General features: G+C 31.2%; 1 protein-coding gene across 1 annotated transcript in view; it reads left to right on the plus strand.

Moving 5' to 3' along the window:
* Positions 1-4,182: 4,182 nt before the first annotated feature.
* The window catches only part of RGS3_2 (Regulator of G-protein signaling 3), a 74,036-nt gene continuing 56,979 nt past the window's right edge, over positions 4,183-21,239 (plus strand). Inside the window, exon 1 of the mRNA XM_051218865.1 lies at positions 4,183-5,122. Within this exon, the coding sequence (XP_051072457.1) occupies positions 4,415-5,122 (708 nt within the window). The 5' untranslated portion in view covers positions 4,183-4,414. The remainder of the gene's footprint in view (positions 5,123-21,239) is intronic.

A 21,239-nucleotide genomic window follows, 5' to 3' on the forward strand; every position in this document is an offset into this window, starting at 1 on the left:
TAATAAATATATTGTCTGTAAACATATAAATCTATTTTCAAAAATCAAAATGAACACAATAAACTGTGAATTATAAATTGTTCAATCAAAATAGATTCAAGTGACAATTTAAATCTATCCATCTATCAACAAAACAAGACAATAAATTATGAATAATGACTCTCTATATAAATGACTATAAATAAGATACCATTAAGCTAATTGTGATTAATTGCAAATTACTATTCAATACAACAGTCATTATACAAACGTCACTGACAAAAAAACCCATTTCACTGCTTCCTACTAAGACTTTAGGCAGTTCATTTCAAAACTCATCACCAGTAACTACATTATTATTAGAAATTAACATGTTTACTAAATCATTCTTCGATTAATAACATTTTGTTTATATGACTACCTTTGAATCATACAAAACTTTAGTAATTTAAGTAAAACCTTAAAGAAAACAAAACAAAACAGCGGTAATGTATCTTTTTAAGGTTTCACATCAGCTACAAACAGCTTAAACTTACGTAAAGCATAATATTACAGTATTTTATTATTATTATTATTATTATTATTATTATTATTATTATTATTGTTACATCATCATAATCAATGAAGTTGATCTGGAAACGATATATATTGAGATGGTGGAGAAGATTTGTAACTCAGGTGCATGATTGTGACGGAGTATTTTTCTCTGAGCTAGATGATTTGGTCAAGAAATTATGCACAAACATAGGAGCAAAAATCAAGCCAATGGGAGATACAATCAAAACAAAGAAATAAACAACGACAGGTTTAAGGTCAACAAGAACCAATCAATATCGAGGTCTACAGGGCAAGCTGTGAACGACATGTAGAAAAATTTGAACATTTCACTTCTATCTGAAGTTTGTGCTGATGATGTCGTTCAGACAAATGATGAAAGCTCCACGACCAAACCATCCAGTTTAGAGAACAAAACTCTATCGGCAACGATATATATATTCTTTAAAATTCTGTTTACAACTTAAGTAGTTTAATGAAACATGTTTAGTTACATTCATTATTTTCATTTATTTCAATTATTTATTGTCAGAATGTTTTTTTGGAAACTATTGTATTTACCAATAGCTATAAAGATTTTCATTATGTTTTTTTCTTTCGAAAGTTGTATTAAAATCAACGTTCAGTCATCCGTAGAACAAAAAATATTGCATCACAAGTTTGCTTAGTTCCCTCATTTTAATGACCATATTTCTTTAAAAAGAAAGAAAATGTCTAGACAGAAATATATATGTGAATTTGTTTTTTAATCCTACTGCGTAATAAAAAAACTATCATCTAGTTCCTGTTAATATTTAGTGAGCTTGGATTGGTTGAAGTTAGACAATAACACCGTTGGATTCTGGCCGGATCAGTGGTCTAAAGGTTAAGTGTTCGCGAGTGAGACTGATAGGTTCTGGATTCATATCTCGCGAAACGGGATCATGGATGCGCACTGCTAACGAGTCCCACAATAGGACGAAATGGCTGTCCAGTGCTTCTAGGTTTTCCATGGTGGTCTAGCTTCAATTGGCTCATGACCTGAACTATTGACATTTCTAGATAATTTTCATATATGATTTTAGTTTTTGTTTTTTTACTGTTTTTGTTTGTTGCTCAGGTCATAAACACGTAAAATCACTAATCATAAAATATATCTATACGCCTACATACGAATTACCACACTCCCTCATCAATTACAGATGTAGATACAATGAAAAGTTCATGATTAAGTTTCATTTTACGCATAACAAACATACAAAAGGAATACTTCACTGTTTTTAACTAATCATATGTAATTATCTTGCTTCTTTTACTAAAAAAGAACTAATTATATTAATGTTTTTACCAAATATAGATTACTGAAATGACATATATACATAGATGTATATGTTAATGTTCGTGACAAATACTATGCTTAGTTAACCTTATTTTACAGTTGATAAAAGAAAACAATGATGATGATAATAATAATAATAATAATTTTGATGGAGTTTTGTTCTCTGAGCTCGATGGTTTTGCTCAGAGAATAAAACTTCATCAAAATCATTCATCTGAGCTACAAATCTTCTCCACCATCTCACTAATAATAATAATAATAATCTAATCATAAAATCAATGAAACTTTGATCTCGTTTTCTACAACAGTAATGTAATTTATTATTTTTGGATAAATTCTCTTCAGTTTCTACTGTTCAATATCCAAATACATAATCTGCAAAAAAATGGTCAGTTACAAATAAATTGGTTGGTAACTATAAAATGTGATTCCACGATTGTGTGTGTAAAATCAAATCTGGTTGTTTTTACATTGAAATGACTAATAGACGATGTTAACTTGAATAAGTTTATACATTGAATAAAATTGTGAGATTATTAGTCAGAATGACTATAGGAAACGTGGAGTAGGAGAAATTATAATGTAGTTGGAAACTATTAGGAGGGGATTTTGTGGAGATTTTATTACTACACTAGTTGAATTCACAAGTCAATTAATGTTAGACCATCATGGAAAACCTGGAAACACTGGACAGCCATTTCGTCCAACTACGGGACTCCTCAGCAGTAGTTAGAAATTAACATAAATGTTTGGTCAACGATCACGTAATATATAGAGTAATATAGATTTCATAAGAAAGATTAAATACGGGTGGGTGTTAAATATAATTCTCAAACGTTTGCAAGAGTTATGATCATGGTAACAATAACAGGATATATGAATAAGAATAATTTAAGCCATGGAAAGGAAAAATGGAAGATTGTATTTACTTTAGTAAAATTATACGTTCGAATCTATAAAATAATTGACAACTAATTTGGTTGGAGTAATTTGACCAAGGTCAAAGAAGCGAATAAACATGTTTGTTCTGAACACAAGGCTTCGATGTTCTGATCGGAATGGCTATTGACTCAGGCGTTTAAAAGATTCGTTATCTGACGGAATTAAACATATAACTATTAAAATGATTCATTACTGTAAATAGCTGTTCAATGTTAGCTGTATGACCCGTTTGTATTAAGTGAGCTAGGATTGATCTGTTAACAGTTTTAGCATCGACCCCTATTATTATTATTATCATCAGCTTTATTCAATATTATATTTTTGGTACAATATAGAATTCTCACAACAAGGGCGGCATGCTTGAGCATCTGGGCTACCTGTTCCTCCAATCTAGATATTTCAACAAGTTATCTATTTTTGTTTGTTTTAATATATCATTATGTTTATTAATCGTATGATGTGTACAACCTTTTGTTGTCGAAGTTACAAAAAACTCAATAAGAGCCAATGTGGTTGCTGGCAATATACAGCGAAAAGAATGCACATTATTCAGATGTTCATTTACTGAACTGCTAACATCTAACTGGCGATCACTCAATATTTATCGCCAGGACCGACCAAGAAGAAAGAAACGGAAACTTGTTGAAATACTTTATGCTAAGAATTCTATATTGTACCAAAAATATAATATTAAATAAAGCTGATGATAATAATAATATTCATAATTACTTAACTGATTTATATCATTCTAAATATCATGTAATCGCTGACCAAAGATTCATTTTATGACTAAACTGTCACCTCTACTACTCCACGATTGTCATATTAATTCTGGTTATTAATCTCAAAATTTTACTTAACATTTAAACTTATACAAGCTAACATCACATATTAGTCATTTCAATATATAAACTACTAGATATTATTTTACAAACAATCATAAACGCATCCTGTTTAATTATAAACGATGTATTTGCCTTAAATCCGACAATTTTATGGATTACTAATTTGGATAAATAGTTGCAGAACTAGGAGAGAATTTATTGAAAAGAATATTCTTCGTTCATATATCTGTGTTTATAAGATGATGGGAATTTTTCAGTGATTAAAACGCAATATGTTAAAAAACTCTTTCTTAAAAGATACAATTCTTGATTACAATTAGCAAACAAAAAAAAGTTAAATTAGTCGGTAAATAAGAAAAACCCGTATGGCAGTCAATGTATACCTTTTATATTATTTCATAAGTTGATGGGGAAAATTTGGCTACCTTATATCTATCACTGACCTAACAGCTGATCCTAAACTGGATTCTGATTGGCTAATAACACATTGGCCAATCAAAACTTGTTTATACTATGAAATTTATAGCACGATAGTTTTATTTTATTCAGATCATTTTCTAACCTTAAAACAGTTGACTAAGTTTGAATTAAACAGAAAAAGGAAATTTCCCTTATTTAACCTTATTTACACCAATTATGAATGTGGAGTATTTTCTTTAAAGAACAACTATACTTTCCACGGTATCATTCATCGATTTTTTTGGATAAATATATACATATTTATTAAATATATACACGTAAATAGTTATCGAAAGACAGTGAAATTCATTTCTTTATGGCTGATAACTTGGATCAGAAAGAAGTCACATCGAATTCAGAGAATATAAATACACAATCAAACATATCATATGAATTAAATACGTTAGAACAGGGTGATTTCCAGAGAACTGATCATTATTCTTTTGATAAGGATGTTATGAAAGATAATAACGTAGCTCCAGTAGAAAATGTTATGTCAAGAAGTGGAGAAGTTGAAACACATATTGATGTTAACTATGGAGATGAAATGGATTTTGGAGATGATCCTGATCCAAACGATGGTAATAACGAAGATGATAACGATGATAGTGATAGTTCCAGTTCAGGTTCTAGTGTAGCCAGGCTAGTGCAAACCGCACGTAATTTAGTTCAAGTAGAAAAAGCCGAACAAATTGCTCAAGAGACAAGTGAACATCTAACCTTAGCTGATAGTCAGTTAACTGATGAAGAAGATCAAACTCATTCAGTGGAATTAAGTAAAAGTGATACTGATACAGACCAGTCTCTTAATGTTTTTAACAAACCAACGATCAATTCATTACCAGTTCTTATTGATCCAAATGGTGCAATTAAATCTATGCGAATCAGTGCAAAAGCTGCCGCTACACTTGGTATCGATTTATCAGAAAAAACCGAAGGACTATTGACTGTACCATACCAAGTTGAGACGGGTCAACGATTTAAAAATAAACATAAGGATTACTTTAAAAAGAAAATTGATAAAGTGAGTATTAAATGATTATTGATTTTGTACAGATTACTACTTTTTACACTATTTAACATTTATATGTGGTAAGTGCTGATTACACTGCTTTACAGATATGTTGTGGATTTATAATGATAAAATTTCACTGATGTATTAGTACAGATAATAGTTTAGTAGAGGGATAGAATTGGAAATTTGAATATTTCGCCGACATATATATATATATATATATATACTGGGATTGAAATCTCTTGTTTTGAAGCAGCATTCAGTTATCATTTAATTGTTTAAATCATAGGCAAACCTACCAAACGGTAACCATCAATGATGGATGCCAATGACATTATTCTGCATGGAGATCAAGATCCATAACCCTTATGGTAAAAATATTACCTTTAGGACCATAAAGGGTGGGTCTAAAAGGGTCATAATTTCGATTTGTGTTGGTTCATTTATTCTTATACCTATTTTTTTTATTTATATCAACATCAGAAAGTTTCCAAAGAAAATAAAGGTCGGATTTATTTGTTTTTGAATGTTTGTTTCTTATTAGTCGAAACATTGACACCATTTTGGGTTTGTTAGTATAATTTAAGTAAGATCTGTTTTGTTTATTTACAATTATTTTAAATATTCCTGTGTTAAGCTAAGAGTAATTCCTCTCAAAAAGCAAAATTATTACTTGTGTTTAGATATAAACAACAGTTATCTTATATGGTTCATCTGATCACTATTTTGACAGATAATTCCCATTTAAACATTAAAATTAAAACACGAAGTTCAACGAAGGGATCTGTTTTCAACTTGATAATAATTTCGTTGAAAAGAGATCCCTTCGCTGATCACTATTTCCCTTAAAACTACAATTTTTCAAATTCAAACTAATTTCATATGTAAATACATTTAAACAAAGATTTACTTTCATTATTAATTTTGCTTTGAAGTACAATAGTAACATGCATCACTTAAATTATGTGACTTTTATCAAACTACAGTTCTAATGTACCATAATCCTATCTTATATGATAGAAATACACAGCTGTTTAAATACTCACTTAAAACTAATAATACTTCAAATAACTAATTATTTGGAATAAAAGGTCAAAGCCAAGCCAAAGATTAGCACTAATAATATTTGTTATAGTATATTTGACGAAAGAACAAGGTAGAGATGATACTGGCAATGTGACATTTTCACACTACTGACTATTATTTCTTGTATTGTTTTATGGCTAATACACTTATAATCTTGCCAATATGAGTCAATAGTTCAATGGCATATGTATCCAGTTTTCAGTATAGACAGTTGGTAGAGGTTGTTCAGTGCTAGTGAGATCACGACTCAATCTAAGTTAGACAACCACTGAAAATCAGAAGGTATTAGATAGGTGATTTGTTCTAGTATGGGAATATACAGCAATACATATCATGATTTCTAATAGCTACCCAACTAGGTTCAATTCAGTTTTATTTAGGGATAATAAAGTAACGCACAAAAATACTTACGAAAGGAAATACAATAAACTGATATACTCATGGAACCTTAAGAGTATGTCATAGGTCATAAAATATAATACAACGAATCACATAAACATGACTTATTCGTATAACTTTTTACTTGTAATATGAAACGATTGTCTTTTTAAGACACATCAGATCGCAATTTTTCTCATCTATAAAATTTGACAAACGAAAAACACTAACCATGGAAGTATAATACATTCAACCGTTTACCTAGATGAAATTGTATGGGAATTAACTGTAGTTGAAAGGCATGATCACGTTTATCAGCTAACATTTATAATTATATAATGAAATACTAGAACGAACCGTCTCTATAAAAAGATTTAAACTAGATTTATGTATTCAATAAGGTATAACTATTAATTTTGCTTTGCTATAGTGACCTCTTTTCATGAGTTTGTTTCGTAGATTCTTTTCTATGACCCTTAGTCTAATTTCTTATGTCGCTGATTTTGCTCTGGGCTTTACTCACTAATTCAATGTTGTTTTCCCTTATTACATAAATTGTCCATTTCTAAATATTCCCTTTCCATTCTCTGCTCAGTTTTTCAGTATTTTTTTTAGCACAGATTTAATGTATAGATGAACAATATTTTTTCTAGTTCTTCCATAATTGTTGCGTTTTACTATCTGTAATTGTCGAACCTAACTTAATCGAAGACTTTTCTTATATAAAGTATGTTAACTTATCCTGTTTCTTTTTCTAAGGAATAATGGTTTCTTTTTGTAAGTTGTAAACAACTGTAGAGACTCAATGAAATGAATGATTCCATATTATTTTGTTGCAATTATTGTTCCTACTTTACTCAACATGTCAATCACTGTTGAATAGAGAAGTGTACTAGTGCTCAGAGGAATGACATATTATATCGCATGCACACTTACTTACTTACTTACGCCTGTTACTCCTAATGGAGCATGGGTCGCCGACCAGCATTCTCCAACGCACTCTGTCATGAACATTACTTTCCATTTCTGTCCAACTTTTGTTCATTTTTCTGATGTCGGTCTCCATTTCTCGACGTAATGTGTTCTTTGGTCTTCCTCTTCTCCTTCGGCCTTGAGGATTCCATATGAGGGCTTGTCTTGTGACGCAGTTGGATGCTTCCCTCAGTGTTTGCCCTATCGAATTCCAGTGCTTCTTCTTGATTTCTTCGTCCACTGGGATCTAGTTTGTTCTCTCCCACATTAGGTTGTTGCTGGCCAACGGATCCAAAGTATGCACACACAGTGGATTGATCAGTTGGTTATTTTGATACATTTTTATTTTAATAATTATAGTCATTAAGGAATTTTTCTGATTATTTAAACATGATTATAAATTCTTTTAGAGTAGTCACAGGTAGATTTCGAATCATTCCGACAGTGATAACACACCACCTCTAAAAAACTAAGTTTTTTAAGAGTCAATGGTCATCAGATATGTATGAATTAAATAGTTTAGTGGAGAATAGTCAAATTGAAAACAAAAAAATTTGGCTTTTGATTGTGATTACTCATAAGTTTTATTAATCAATGTTGTACTGAGTATCAATTCCGGATTGTTCCAGAGATATTCTTTCCTACTTTAGTGATTGAAGGTTAAACAGAAAAAAAAACTGAACTTGGGATATTCTAGATCAAGTTATTCTGTAAGATCAAAAAAGTTGGTTTTTAGTGAAAATGAACTCACAACAGAATTTTCTAATTTGTTTTCTTCCGGTCACATTTTCACATTTTTTATGATCCGGATCAAAAAATTATATTTATATTTGATAAGAACGGCTTGTAACACTATGTGTTCCCTGGTCTTCTTTTTTTGCTGTAATAGTAATGAAGTCTATTTCTATATCACTGGTTTCAAATAATGAATCGACAACGCATATTCAAAACCTTTACCTGAGTCTTTGCCAGTAGTTGAACAGATTGAAAAAAAACATTATTATATTAAATAATAAATAACAAATCCACGTGTTTTGTAAAAGATTCTACTGCTATAATTTTATGAGTCATTAGTCCAAGTAAAAAAACGGAATCAAAGTTTCAGATTTCTTAATTGTGAACTGTTGACACTTAGTGAAGGAATTAGTGAGTGCTGTTTTACGGTTATTCGTTTCAATTAACTCCAGATAATTACTATAGTCTTTTTGGTTTTTATAAAACATACTTATTAGAATATCATTGAAAAGTGTTTGTTATGGTGTATGCATATGGCTTACTGAAGTGTTCGTTATCAGTTTTATGTGACAGGAAGCTCTACATCTAGGTTTCGAGGTATCAGCATTTTATGACTATGGCATTGGGTAACACACCTTCCAGTTCCCTGGATATATATCACTTATCAAATTAACGCTCAGCTAATAGCTATGGAAAGCCATTTATTTGTAAATTAAAAGTGTTAACAGTATATCTATTATAGCTATGATTCCTAAAGCACAGAAATCTGAATTCGTTCCGCTACTCAAATATTTTCCAGATATATCGAGTTAAATTACTTCATTCAGTGAGTGATCAGTCTTGCCGCTCAATAAATGCTCTTTAAAGTAACACAAACTATGTGTTCCATAGTTTACATCACAGACGGATCTCGAATAAATAGTCCTTAATAATTTGGAACTGCTGGGCATATGATTCGTCCTAGAACAGGACTCTTCGGCAGTGATCATCTGCGACCCCAGCCGAAATAAAATACAAGATCTTCACGTTTTCAACTGAGTTCTTAAACGTTAGACTCTTAATCCCATACTATATTAATTTAATGATTACATTTCATTTAACTTACATAATCTTAACTTAAGCAGTAAATTATTCTCATTATTGAAATAATTCACTCTTTTGAAAATAATTAGTTAAATTAAATTAATAAAACACATGTACAACCATATGAGCTCATATATTTATAGCTATGAAGGCACACATATGACAATCAATAACTGTATATTCCCAAAATTGAACATTGAACTGTATTAGTTGATGTTGTTTCAGGAAGCTAAAGTTAAAAGGAACCTTGATTAAGTGCATATTATTCCAAGGGAAGAGAGAAAAACACATGAAAAAGCATACATGTGTAACTAATGGAAACGGAAGTTCAACAGAAAAACTATGTATATATATATATATATATATATATATAAATATATATATATATATATATATATATATATTTGAAATACAAATATAAGAATGATTAGCAGAAAAACACAGGAAATCAATATTGTTGACCTTAAGTGACCACATTATTATTATTATTACATGCTGTTTTTTTTACCGATCAAACCCGAGGTCTTGATCACAGTGACAAAAATGTTTTTTTTCTTGGTGATTTGATCTATTATTATTATTATTGCGTTTTTTTTCTAAACGTATCTTAATTACATTTTGGAGAATAAATTTTCTTATTGTTCAACTGTATAAATTCAATGAATTGAATGGGACTAGATGAATAATTAGTGTTTATCTGGTGAACTGCTAGATTATTATAGATTTCAGTAAAATATATTTTTATTATACTCAATTCAAAGGGTGAATCATGTGAATTAATCCGTTATTATTAAAGTATGTCATACTCGCATCATCCATTTAAGCTATAAAACTTGTCTATCATTTTCAAAATATACATTACAGTTATATGGAACGTACAAACTAGTAGTAATTAATGTAATTTGAATCCAAAGTAAATATAAATGAGGTGTTATTCTCAAAGCAGATATAACGCGGCTACATAAATCAATGATATTTTAATAGTTATAATCATATGACAGTAAGAAGAGGGGGATGATTTCAAAAGAGAATATTCATCAATGTGTTGTCGGTTGAGCTTTTGAGTTTAGGTAGACTCTAATTTGCTTAACGTTGATAATGTTTGTATCATTATTAATAATAATGCTTTGAATTAACCTAATGTTCACTAATAGTTAATCCATACATTTTGAAATATTGTATGACAAAATGGATAGGTAATGACAATTCTCACAAGATACACATATACCAAAACGACTGGTGTAAGTGTAGTGGCTTGACTTCGTCAATCAATCACTTTGATAACCGTTATTATACAAATTCTAACGGTGTTTGAAATCAGAAAAAATAAGAAGTGGCGACTACGGTTTATTAGCGAATAGCACACATCACAAATCTACAAGCACATCAAGCGATTCTGAAGCACAAAGGCGAATCTGTGTGTATGCGATCAAATTTATAGTCAAATCTAATAAGGGCACAGCAGGGAAACGCAAAGGTTAATAATAGGATTCGAGCGATATTTAAGTAACTAACATTTTAGCGAGAGAGAGATTTGTGTGTAAGCTGTCAAATGTAATCAAGCAAGCACGTTTATACAGACAAGATAGTGATCATAATAGTATAAACAGTTAAATGAGTTGTTACTGTTTGAACAACATTGTCTGTTAAGTAAGTTAATAAAAGGTCTTAACAGAAATTAACCATAATCGATATTGATTGTAGAAGAATTGCTATATAAGAATTCAGTCTTGTAGATTAATAACGGAGGTTGCTTTAACCACTTACTAATATTCGTATAGTATCAGAAGAGGTTTTGTGGATATTACAGTAATTTCAATAATTGAGATAATGCTGAGGAGTCCCACAATAGAACGAAACGGCCATCCAGTGCTTCCAAGTTTTCCATGGGGGTCTAGCTTCAATTGACTCATGATCTCAACTATTAAAATTATTATTCATATAATTTACCACTAATCAACTATCTATCTATCTATCAAATATTAAATAATAATTGTGATTCATTTATTCCAATAAGGAAATTAAAACGGTAGAATGTACATGGATTCTTATTATAATGAATTTGGTTATTTAATTTCCGACGAGAAAAATATTTTTCTCTTAATCTTTTCTTAACGAAAAAACCATAAACAACAACGGTGAATGAATTTACAGTCGAAATTGTGTTTCTCTTTTTTTTTGGGGGGGGGGAAGTAACATAATCAGTTTTAACACTTTAAAAAAGGTTAAACACGAATTAAAATAACAGTGAAGTGTTTCATTTGATTTATATGAAATTAGATCAAAATTTAATCGCATAATAACTAATATAACAAGAGGAAATTGGGAAGGGAAAAGGGATATTTTTTTCATATACATAATACACTTATTCATGTTCTAATCACTGGGTTTAAAGTCATGGGTTTTGATATGTTATTAAGTATTGAACTCGGTTAATTCAATTAATAGACGTAGATAATTAATTGTATAGAGTGGTGTTATTTCGGCACAATTCAAAGGATAATTTCTTAACATCTAGGGTATGAGGTAGCTATTCACTTCAGGCAATAAGTGTGGGTTACGCGATAATGTGAACTGATTGGAGTTAGTTAATAACATCATTGGATGCAAGCTCAGTAGTATAATTATTAGGGGTTCACCCAAAAGATGAAAGTATTGATTCATTTTCATGTTATTTCGAGACCCGCTAAAGTGTGTATTAATAGCTAGGCATCCAGCTGAATATCAAACAACTCTTTTACATATCTTGTGCTTGGTAGAAGAATTAAGTGAAAACAGTTTATCAACTTCAAATACTTAAAATCTGTAACTAAAAAATAAAATTACTCATCTAACTAAATGTGCCATTTATCCTCCAGGTTAGTATTTCTCAATGATGATGGCTAAAGGTTTTTTATAAAAGAAGCTGTGACTCATTTGTTTCGATAATAGGATGTGAAAAGCTTGGTTAGTTTGGTTTCGTCCGAATCACATTCATAACCATTCCACAGCAATCATACTTCAAATCCTATTTCAAAAGCTCAATAAATCTATAATTTATTGTAAGTCATAAAATAATTATAAAGTTCAGAGTATTCCCTTTGGATTTCAACTAAGTCAGTCAGTTAGTCAGCCACAGTTTAAGACCAGGCACATATATGCATCGGTCCAAGTTGACATACCTCATTAACACAACAAGATGAACTTAAAATTCATAAAAGTAGTTACCTCAATGATAGTAATATATAAAAGAAAGATCGCATATAAGGATATAATACAGGGAGAAATAATTAGTTCGTAGAAAAGAAAGGTATAAAATAACTTTGATCTTACGGTTTCAGGGAAGACAAAGAGTGTATACACTCACGCCATTGTGATAGATTTTCGGCCATGTCACACACAGTCTCCAACCATTAGTTACGATAGTCGCACTGACCCCAACCAAGTAGTCTGGATTTATCAACATCACTCAAGCTAGAAATTACTGACTTCGACGAATGATGCCACGATTTGGTTTGATTTCAACTGAACATTTTATGTAAGTATGTGTGATACTATTAGACTGTTTGAATTGAATTAAATGAACCAGGCTTACAACCTGCAACACAGCAGTCTAATCATCACTGTATTATTATTAAGTTGCATCATTTTTAATTTAACACCCATCTTATTTTGATCATCTATAAACAACAGTTTTGTTGTACAAAAAGTTAACATCATTAATCTTATCATTTATTATATATATTCTACTGTGGTTCAGAACATCGGATTACTAAAATTTAGTCCTTCAATTATCTGGGTTATGTTTTAGACAGTGAATCTCTGGACATTTTACTATGAAATTATTGATTTATTTCTAATCAATATCCAAAGCATTGATTTCAGTACTATCTGTTGTTTATAGGAAAATAAGGAACAATTTGTTAAGCATAACTATCTTAAATTATTATTAATTTCAATGGTTAAGATCATGAGTCAGTTGAAGCTAGACCACCATGGAAAACCTGGAAACACTGGACGGCCGTTTCGTCCTATTGTGGGACTCCTCAGCAGTAGGTCCTGGGTTCGAATCTCGCAGGGGGCGAGGTCGTGGATGCGCACTGCTGAGGAGTCCCACAATAGGACGAAACGGCCGTCCAGTGTTTCCAGGTTTTCCATGGTGGTCTAGCTTCAACTGACTCATGATCTTAACCATTAAAATTACTACAATCTCCACAAAACCCATCTGATATTATTAATTTGTTAAGATAAAATACAACGGACAATAATTGATATGGATCAACTCAAAGCTAAAACTAAATCATTCACATGAAGATATTCATCAACCAGAAAATCTCAACAGATCAAAAATTACAGTGTTATAGACATGTGACATTTTAAATATCCGGTTAGTGATATTATTTTAAATACAATAAACTGGTAGTAGTTGACACTAATTATTAATATAAGTAAATAATTTGCGAAATCAATAAATTAACTGAGTTATCCTTAGTAACATTTTTTTTATTTCTTTCTAATAATCATTATTAAATATAATTGAGAACAACAAGATGGTGATTCAGTTAGAATTTAGTTAGTAAACTTATGAAAAGTTCTAATTCAATAATAATTTGTAGTGGACACTACTCATGAGGATATTTGTAAGTAGTGTGTGTTGTCTTGTTTTATATTTGGTTCAAATTTGATTGTGTGTTTAAATGGCAAAAATATATTTCGACTTATAAAAATTAAAAGAGATCATTAAGTAAAATGTGTTTTTTGTTGCAGTAAACAAGGATGAATCTAAGGTTTCGTCTATAATAGTTGATTTATAAAATTTCCGTTATAACAATATGTATATATGAATAGTATTATAACTTGTGCCCCGTGTCCTGTTAATGTATAACGTGATGATATCGACAATTAGAGAACAGTGAATTATCGATAGGACCAGTGACGTATAAAACCTGTATGAGCAGTCCTTATTGGTCCTGATTCTGTTAAGTCCAGAACACCAATCTCAGACTCTGCGATATGAATCATTTATTTCAAACATACTGGGTTTATATACCAATCAAACAGACGACATCGTACCATAAAATAGGAAACAAAATTTATTCGAGATTCAACCAAATGTGGCTGTGAATAAGGGAGATAGTAATTGATAGACTGGGTATAACTCAAGAATGGCAAATCGTATAATTATAGTTCATAGGTCAAAATAAAGCTTATGATAAGAGGGATGGGAATATGAATAGTTTAGTTACTTGACAATTATACGATAAAAATATACGCATAGTATTGGTCTATAAATCGATCCCAAAAGTTACCATTTATGATTCTCATCAGGATATAACATATAGTTAATATTGTCATGACCTAGTTGTTTTGACAAAATACTGATTTGATTGATATGGACCAATAATTTACTGGATGAATTCTATAATACTAAAAATATATTACAAAATATTGATCAGTCGACAGATCGATTGAATGGGTGAATAAAATTATTTTATTTGATTGGGAAGTAGGATTTTTCTTCCGTGTATTAGGAATAATGTTTCAGTCAGTCAGTTAGCTACAACGTAGAACCAGACACATTTATGCATCGGTCCAAGTTGACACACCTCATTAGCACAATAAAATGAACACCAAATTCATAAAAGTAGTTACTTCAATGGTAGTAATATATAAAAGAAAGACTACATATAAGAACTAATGTTTAGGTAAACTTATGGTGCTAAGTTGCTCAAATATGCCAAGGTGACGGAGTAAGAACTATTTTGTGTTTACTACACGAGGATTTTTATGTTTCAATGAAAGATAACTGAAACTGACAGACATGTTTGCATTTTGTTGTAATACTGGGTTTTCAATTTATAAAACATTAGACAATATTCAGGTAACAAACTCTCTTGAGTGACTGAACTCTGTATTGCGCTACATTCAACACAAAAAAAGAAGCTAATGGCAATGAGTGAAAGAAACTTGGAAATAAGTTTCATTTCAATCAGTATAAAGAAACAATATAACGTAATAGGATTATTTAGTTTGACTAGCTCAATCATATGAAACATCAATTATAACCAGGCTTTGTTATTTAGTGAGTAGAACATTAACTAAATAACTAACTAATGTAACACTGATTTAGTTGGTTAAACCAATCATCATATATATGTATACATATCAATGTGCAATAATTAATCTGATTCTGTATAATGATTTTGATAGACTAATAGATTATTTGCCTATTAGATGCTATTTATTTTGTTTCATTTGAAAGATAAGATAATGGTTTATGGAGAAAACATATGATACAGGACAATGATGTATAGACAAGTTTCAAGACTATTCTTATAACTAACAATAAAATAGTGTCTAACATCAACCAATCGACGAAATTTTACGACCATCTTCCATTGAACTGAGGTAGATACCTGTCTCTAAACGACTGATGACTAGCTTCGTGAGGGAATTCTCGGAGTTCTAGTGAGAAGCCGTGACCAGTGGAGCTAATCCATGTCGGGTAGAGACAGATATCTACCTTAGTAGAATGAAAGATGGTCACGCAATTTCGTGGATTGGTTGAGATTAGACACTATCAACATTGGATGCTGACTCAGTGGTCCAGTAGGTTAAGCGTTCGCGCGCGAGAGTGAAGGCTATGGGTTCGAATCTCGGCAATGAGATCGCAGGTGTGCACTGCTGAGGAGTCCAACAATATGACGAGACGGCCGTCCAGTGCTTATAGGTTTCCAAAAGTGGTCTAACATCAATCGGTTCAGGATATCAATAAAAAAAAACTTGATAATCTCCGCAACCCCTATACTAGTGACAATAAAATATACTAGTATCACTTCTACACAATTAATTATTTATTATAAAGAAATCAATACATGGAAATGCTCATTGAAAACCTTGTATCTATTATCACAATATTCATTTTATAATTTATTTCTTTACTATGAAATAGTGTACATTTAAAATAGGATTTGATAATGAACTAGTATTATCTAATTTATATTGGTCAACTAACGTAAATTCTTTGATGATAGGATCGGTTAATCAACGTTGTGTAAATTTTCAGACAGAAAAAAAAACGATTTCTTTCAGTTAAGAAAACAAAACAAAGCGAATTCATGTTATTATTTATAATATTCCAATAATTAGGATCGTAATATTAATAATGTGGTGTATAGTATTTAAGTCAACAGACATAAGTAGTATGGAATACTAATCATAAATGAGATGTCTAACATTAGAAAGTTGATTAGATCAAATCAAAGAGAATGAGAACAGAGAGTAATTGTATTAGCAATAAAAAAACAATGAAGTTTGACACAGTTGATAGATGATTTCTGAATGAAGTATTTAATGTATGATAATAGACTGATTGTTCCTCCCACTGAATTCTTCATTCACTACAACCATTGTATTAGTAACAATATTATAAGTATTAGTATCAATTATAGGATAGAGTTGAGTAGGAAACATAAATGTTTCATTACATTTTATTACACATCATAATTACATTTTATGAGTTGATTGATGTTTTTGTATTCAGAATGAATAACTTTGTTTTTAAAATGTTTTAATTACTGTAACACTTTAATAAAAATCTGTTTTGTTAGTAATAAACAAAAAAAAACTCAACAAAATTCAATGAAATACATAGGTTACCATGAAAATCACCTTCACTTTCCAAAACACCCCTCTTCATTATTTATTACCTTCGTTTTTGTTCTTTCTTTCATCAATCTACTTTACTCTATGTCATTTCACTACAACACACTAGATTATACACTTTTTTTAAAATTTAGTTTTGTAATCAATTTCGTTTCTGTACTTCTTTTCAAATGAATAGGACAGATTGTTTATCAAAACATTCACTAGTTTAGGAGGAAAGATGGGAAAAACTATGAATATAATAAAGAATTTCTTGATTATGTTTTTGAACTTCGACAGGAATACACAGACCATTTCGTTTACTTACTTACGCCTGTTACTCCTCGTGAAGGAGAATAGTCCGCTCACAAGCATTGGTCATCCAACCTTGTCCTGGGCAATCCTTTCCAGCTCTTTCCAGTTGTTGTTCATCTTTTTCATATCGAATTCTATTTCACGACGTAATGTGTTCTTTGGCCTTCCTCTTTTTCGCTTCCCTTCACGATTCCAAATTAGGGCTTGCCTCGTGATGCAGTTTGATGATTTTCGTAATGTATGTCCTATCCATTTCCATCGTCTTTTCCTAATTTCCTCTTCAACTGGAAGCTGGTTTGTTCTCTCCCACGGAAGGCTGTTGCTGATGGCATTCGGCCAATGGATGTTGAGTATATTGCGTAGACAACTATTTATAAATACTTCAACCTTCTTGATGATGGTTGTAGTAGTTCTCCAAGTTTCAGCTCCGTACAGTAGAACTGACTGTCTTGACGTTCATATTGAAGATTGTGACTTTGATATTGGTTGACATTTGTTTTGAGTTCCATATGTTCTTCAATTGAGGGAATGTTGCCTTTTCTTTGTCAATCCTCGCCTTTACGTCTGTATCTGAACCTCCTTGTTCGTCGATGATGCTTCTCAGGTAATATAACCCTACATTTTTACTTCCACATTCTACATACCAAATGTAAGTAAACAAATCAATACTATACATCAAAAGTAGTGATGATAAGTAAATTTAAACATGACCATTTTGTAATCTATTTGTTTGATTGATAGTGAAAACTATGTTACTGAGTACTTAATAGTAGTAACATTATGCGTTGGTCACTCTGAATATCTTAAATAAGCAGTGATTCAAAATGATAATCATATGATATTGAATTATTGAACGAATGATTTTGATTTAGAATGCATATAAAATTTGCGGATACACACTCTTTAACATCTGTTGTACTGAGGGTTTTCAGTTCACTCCATCCTTCGAGAAGGAAACCAGTATTATTTAATAGATGATATCTCAGGTAGGATTATACCAATTATCTGTGATAAATGACAGTATATGTATAATACGTTTAAAATTGTTTGCAAGTAAACATCATTTAATTTGGTTTTCAAGTATCACTTACTAGTTCATAGTTGTTTGTACGGTAGATGAACGTTTGCTTGGATTTCATGTATTCTGCACAAGTTTCTCTTAAATATTAAACTGCTTAGATTATGTTTGTAAATGATTAAACCCTTCATTAATTGGGAAATACGCAAGTTAATAAAAAACGAATGTAGTTTTGATTAGGTACGTCCGCATAAAAACATGATGATTCACATTGTTTTTGACTAGTGTTAACTTTCGCCGTACAATTCAAAATGATTTCGAACCACTGAACTATGAGCCTGAATATTACGAAAAAATTGAACAAATGTTATGTCAATAGTAATAATAACGGTGTTTGAAACGAAAAATACTGGATCCGAGTCCTGGAGTTAACATCAACTCTGAGATGCGGGTACACCCAGCTGACTAGTCCGTCTGTTAACCACATTCCATCCATTCTGTATTAATGTATGTCATGATGGCCAAATCGAGGTAATCCACGTAATATGCAAATGTATCAACCAAGATTGATCAAATTTTACTCAAAATTATCAACAAAGGGATATTCCAAGCCATTCCAAATTGAACCATGTTATTTTATTATAAGAGAAGACCTCGGATCAGATTCCTCTGTGTTATGTTGGAACTATTCGATTTCAATCGGTCAGATGTTTACGAAAACTACTGCATATATAAGCAATAGTTTATAATTCAACAAGTCAGTGAGTATTCTTGAGACGTGATGTGTATTTTTAACGAAAATATTGTAAGTCATCATACTATGGAAGAGATCACGATATAAACTAAGAATTAAGTTTTACGTTCTATACTAAATGATTGACATCTTACTTATGAATAAACACTATAATAAAGCGTATTTAGGTTTCTTCTACATTTATCCTGGTTGATGTCAATCATATCTTGACAAGCCTCATCAACAAACTAATATACGGATTTCATAAGTTATTTATGTGTACTGATCACCATATTCCAAATAGTACTTATTTAGTTATGTCAATTGTAATTTCTTTGTCTATTGAGCTTAGATTGATATCATGAACAGATCAATATAAGGCTATCACTGAAAACCTGGGAGCACTGGAAGGCTGTTTCGTTCCAGTGTAAGACTCTTCAGCAGTGCGCATCTCGGGTTCAAATACTGCATGTAGTATCGTGTATGCAAACTGCTGTGGAGTCACATGCTAGGACGAATCGGCCGTCCAGTGCTTTCAGTTTTTCAATAGTGGCCTAACTTTAATCCATTCATGACACTAATCTAAGCTCAGCAATCTCCACAACCCCTTATTGTTTGTCCTTTATAAGTAGGATAAAAAAAGACATAATTACCAAGATATTTACAGGCTAAAATAACTTCCTGTATTGTCGAGATATTTACGTCGATTTGTATTTATGTTGAACCCCTCCCCCCATATTTTGGCTCTTATCTTGATATAACATAATGAGAATCATACTTAGCTGTGTATTCAAAATGTTGCTACAAATAAAAATGAAGTCTTCTGGCTAGTGATTACGTCTATCATTTTACTTCAATCAGGAACTTATGTCAATAAATCTCTCTTATGTGCAGCTATCATTAGGCAATGTAGCACATTATCTATCTAAATCTTAATAGTTTATTTTAATACATTAAAGCGTTATTATCATCATATTTTAATAAATTACAGATTTATCTATATTTATTTAGAAAGTTGTTATTAGAATTGACTTTTTTCGTATTCAAATCCTTTATATAAACTAAGCTTTAATTCATGTTACTACTAGTTTGTACACAAATTTAGAACATCATTTGAAAGGTATTTTTTATCTTCTTTTATGTTAAGGATTGTAATTGAATTCGCTGTATTTGTATATGTCGATCCCTAAAACATACCCAAGATAACTCTATGCGGTTACAGGTTTATAGTGGCTAGCAATGGAATTCAAGAAGAGCATTTGTTTCGATTTGAAACTAATCAGTTAAATTTACCTGGAACCGAATGTAAATATTTACTAATCAATTGTAGTCCTCAATATCAAAAAACGAAAAATATAAATTCTTTCAAATAGTGAATAAAATACTTATTCCAATAGGATAATCTAGTGGCTATCTGAGCCCAAACGTTAGGTGGATAACACCTTAGAGGATTAAAACAACAACAAAAAGTATTATATTAGAGTTCTAGTGTGAACACCGGCACTAGGATGCAGATACATTCAACCGTAAAATTAAAATTAAATTCTTTGATTGAAATCATGAATCAATTGAAGCTAGATCACCATGGAAAACCTAGAGGCACTGGACGGCCGTTTCCTTCTGGTATGAAACTTCTCAGCAGTGCGTATCCACGATCCCGCACCCCGCAAGATTCGAACCCAGGACCTATCAGTCTCGCGCCGTGACCAGTGGAGCTAATCCGTGTCGGGTAGAAACAGGTATCTACCTCAGACAATGGAAGATGGTCGCGCAATTTCGTGGATTGGTTGAAGTTAGACATTAACACCATTGGATGCAGGCTCAGTGGTCTAGTTGGTTAAGCGCCTGGCATGAGACTGATAGGTCCTTGGTTCGAATCTCGCAGGGTGTGGGATCGTGGATGCGCACTGCTGAGGAGTCCCATACTAGGACGAGTTGACCGTCCAGTGCTTCCAGATTTTCCATGGTGGTCTAGATTCAATTGACTCATGATTTCAATTAAAAGCCTAACAATCTCCACAACACCTCAACTGATAAAATTTAATTATATGTATCAGTTAAGTAATTCATAAACTTGTTTATATTGTAATTAACTTAATACAGATTGAATGTATATAGATAAACGTATAATTCTTCATTTTGATTTGTTTTTTGCTTTATGTTAATGTTTTCTTTTTTATTAC

Source organism: Schistosoma haematobium, chromosome ZW, assembly GCF_000699445.3.
Source record: "Schistosoma haematobium chromosome ZW, whole genome shotgun sequence".
Lineage (NCBI taxonomy): Eukaryota > Metazoa > Platyhelminthes > Trematoda > Strigeidida > Schistosomatidae > Schistosoma > Schistosoma haematobium.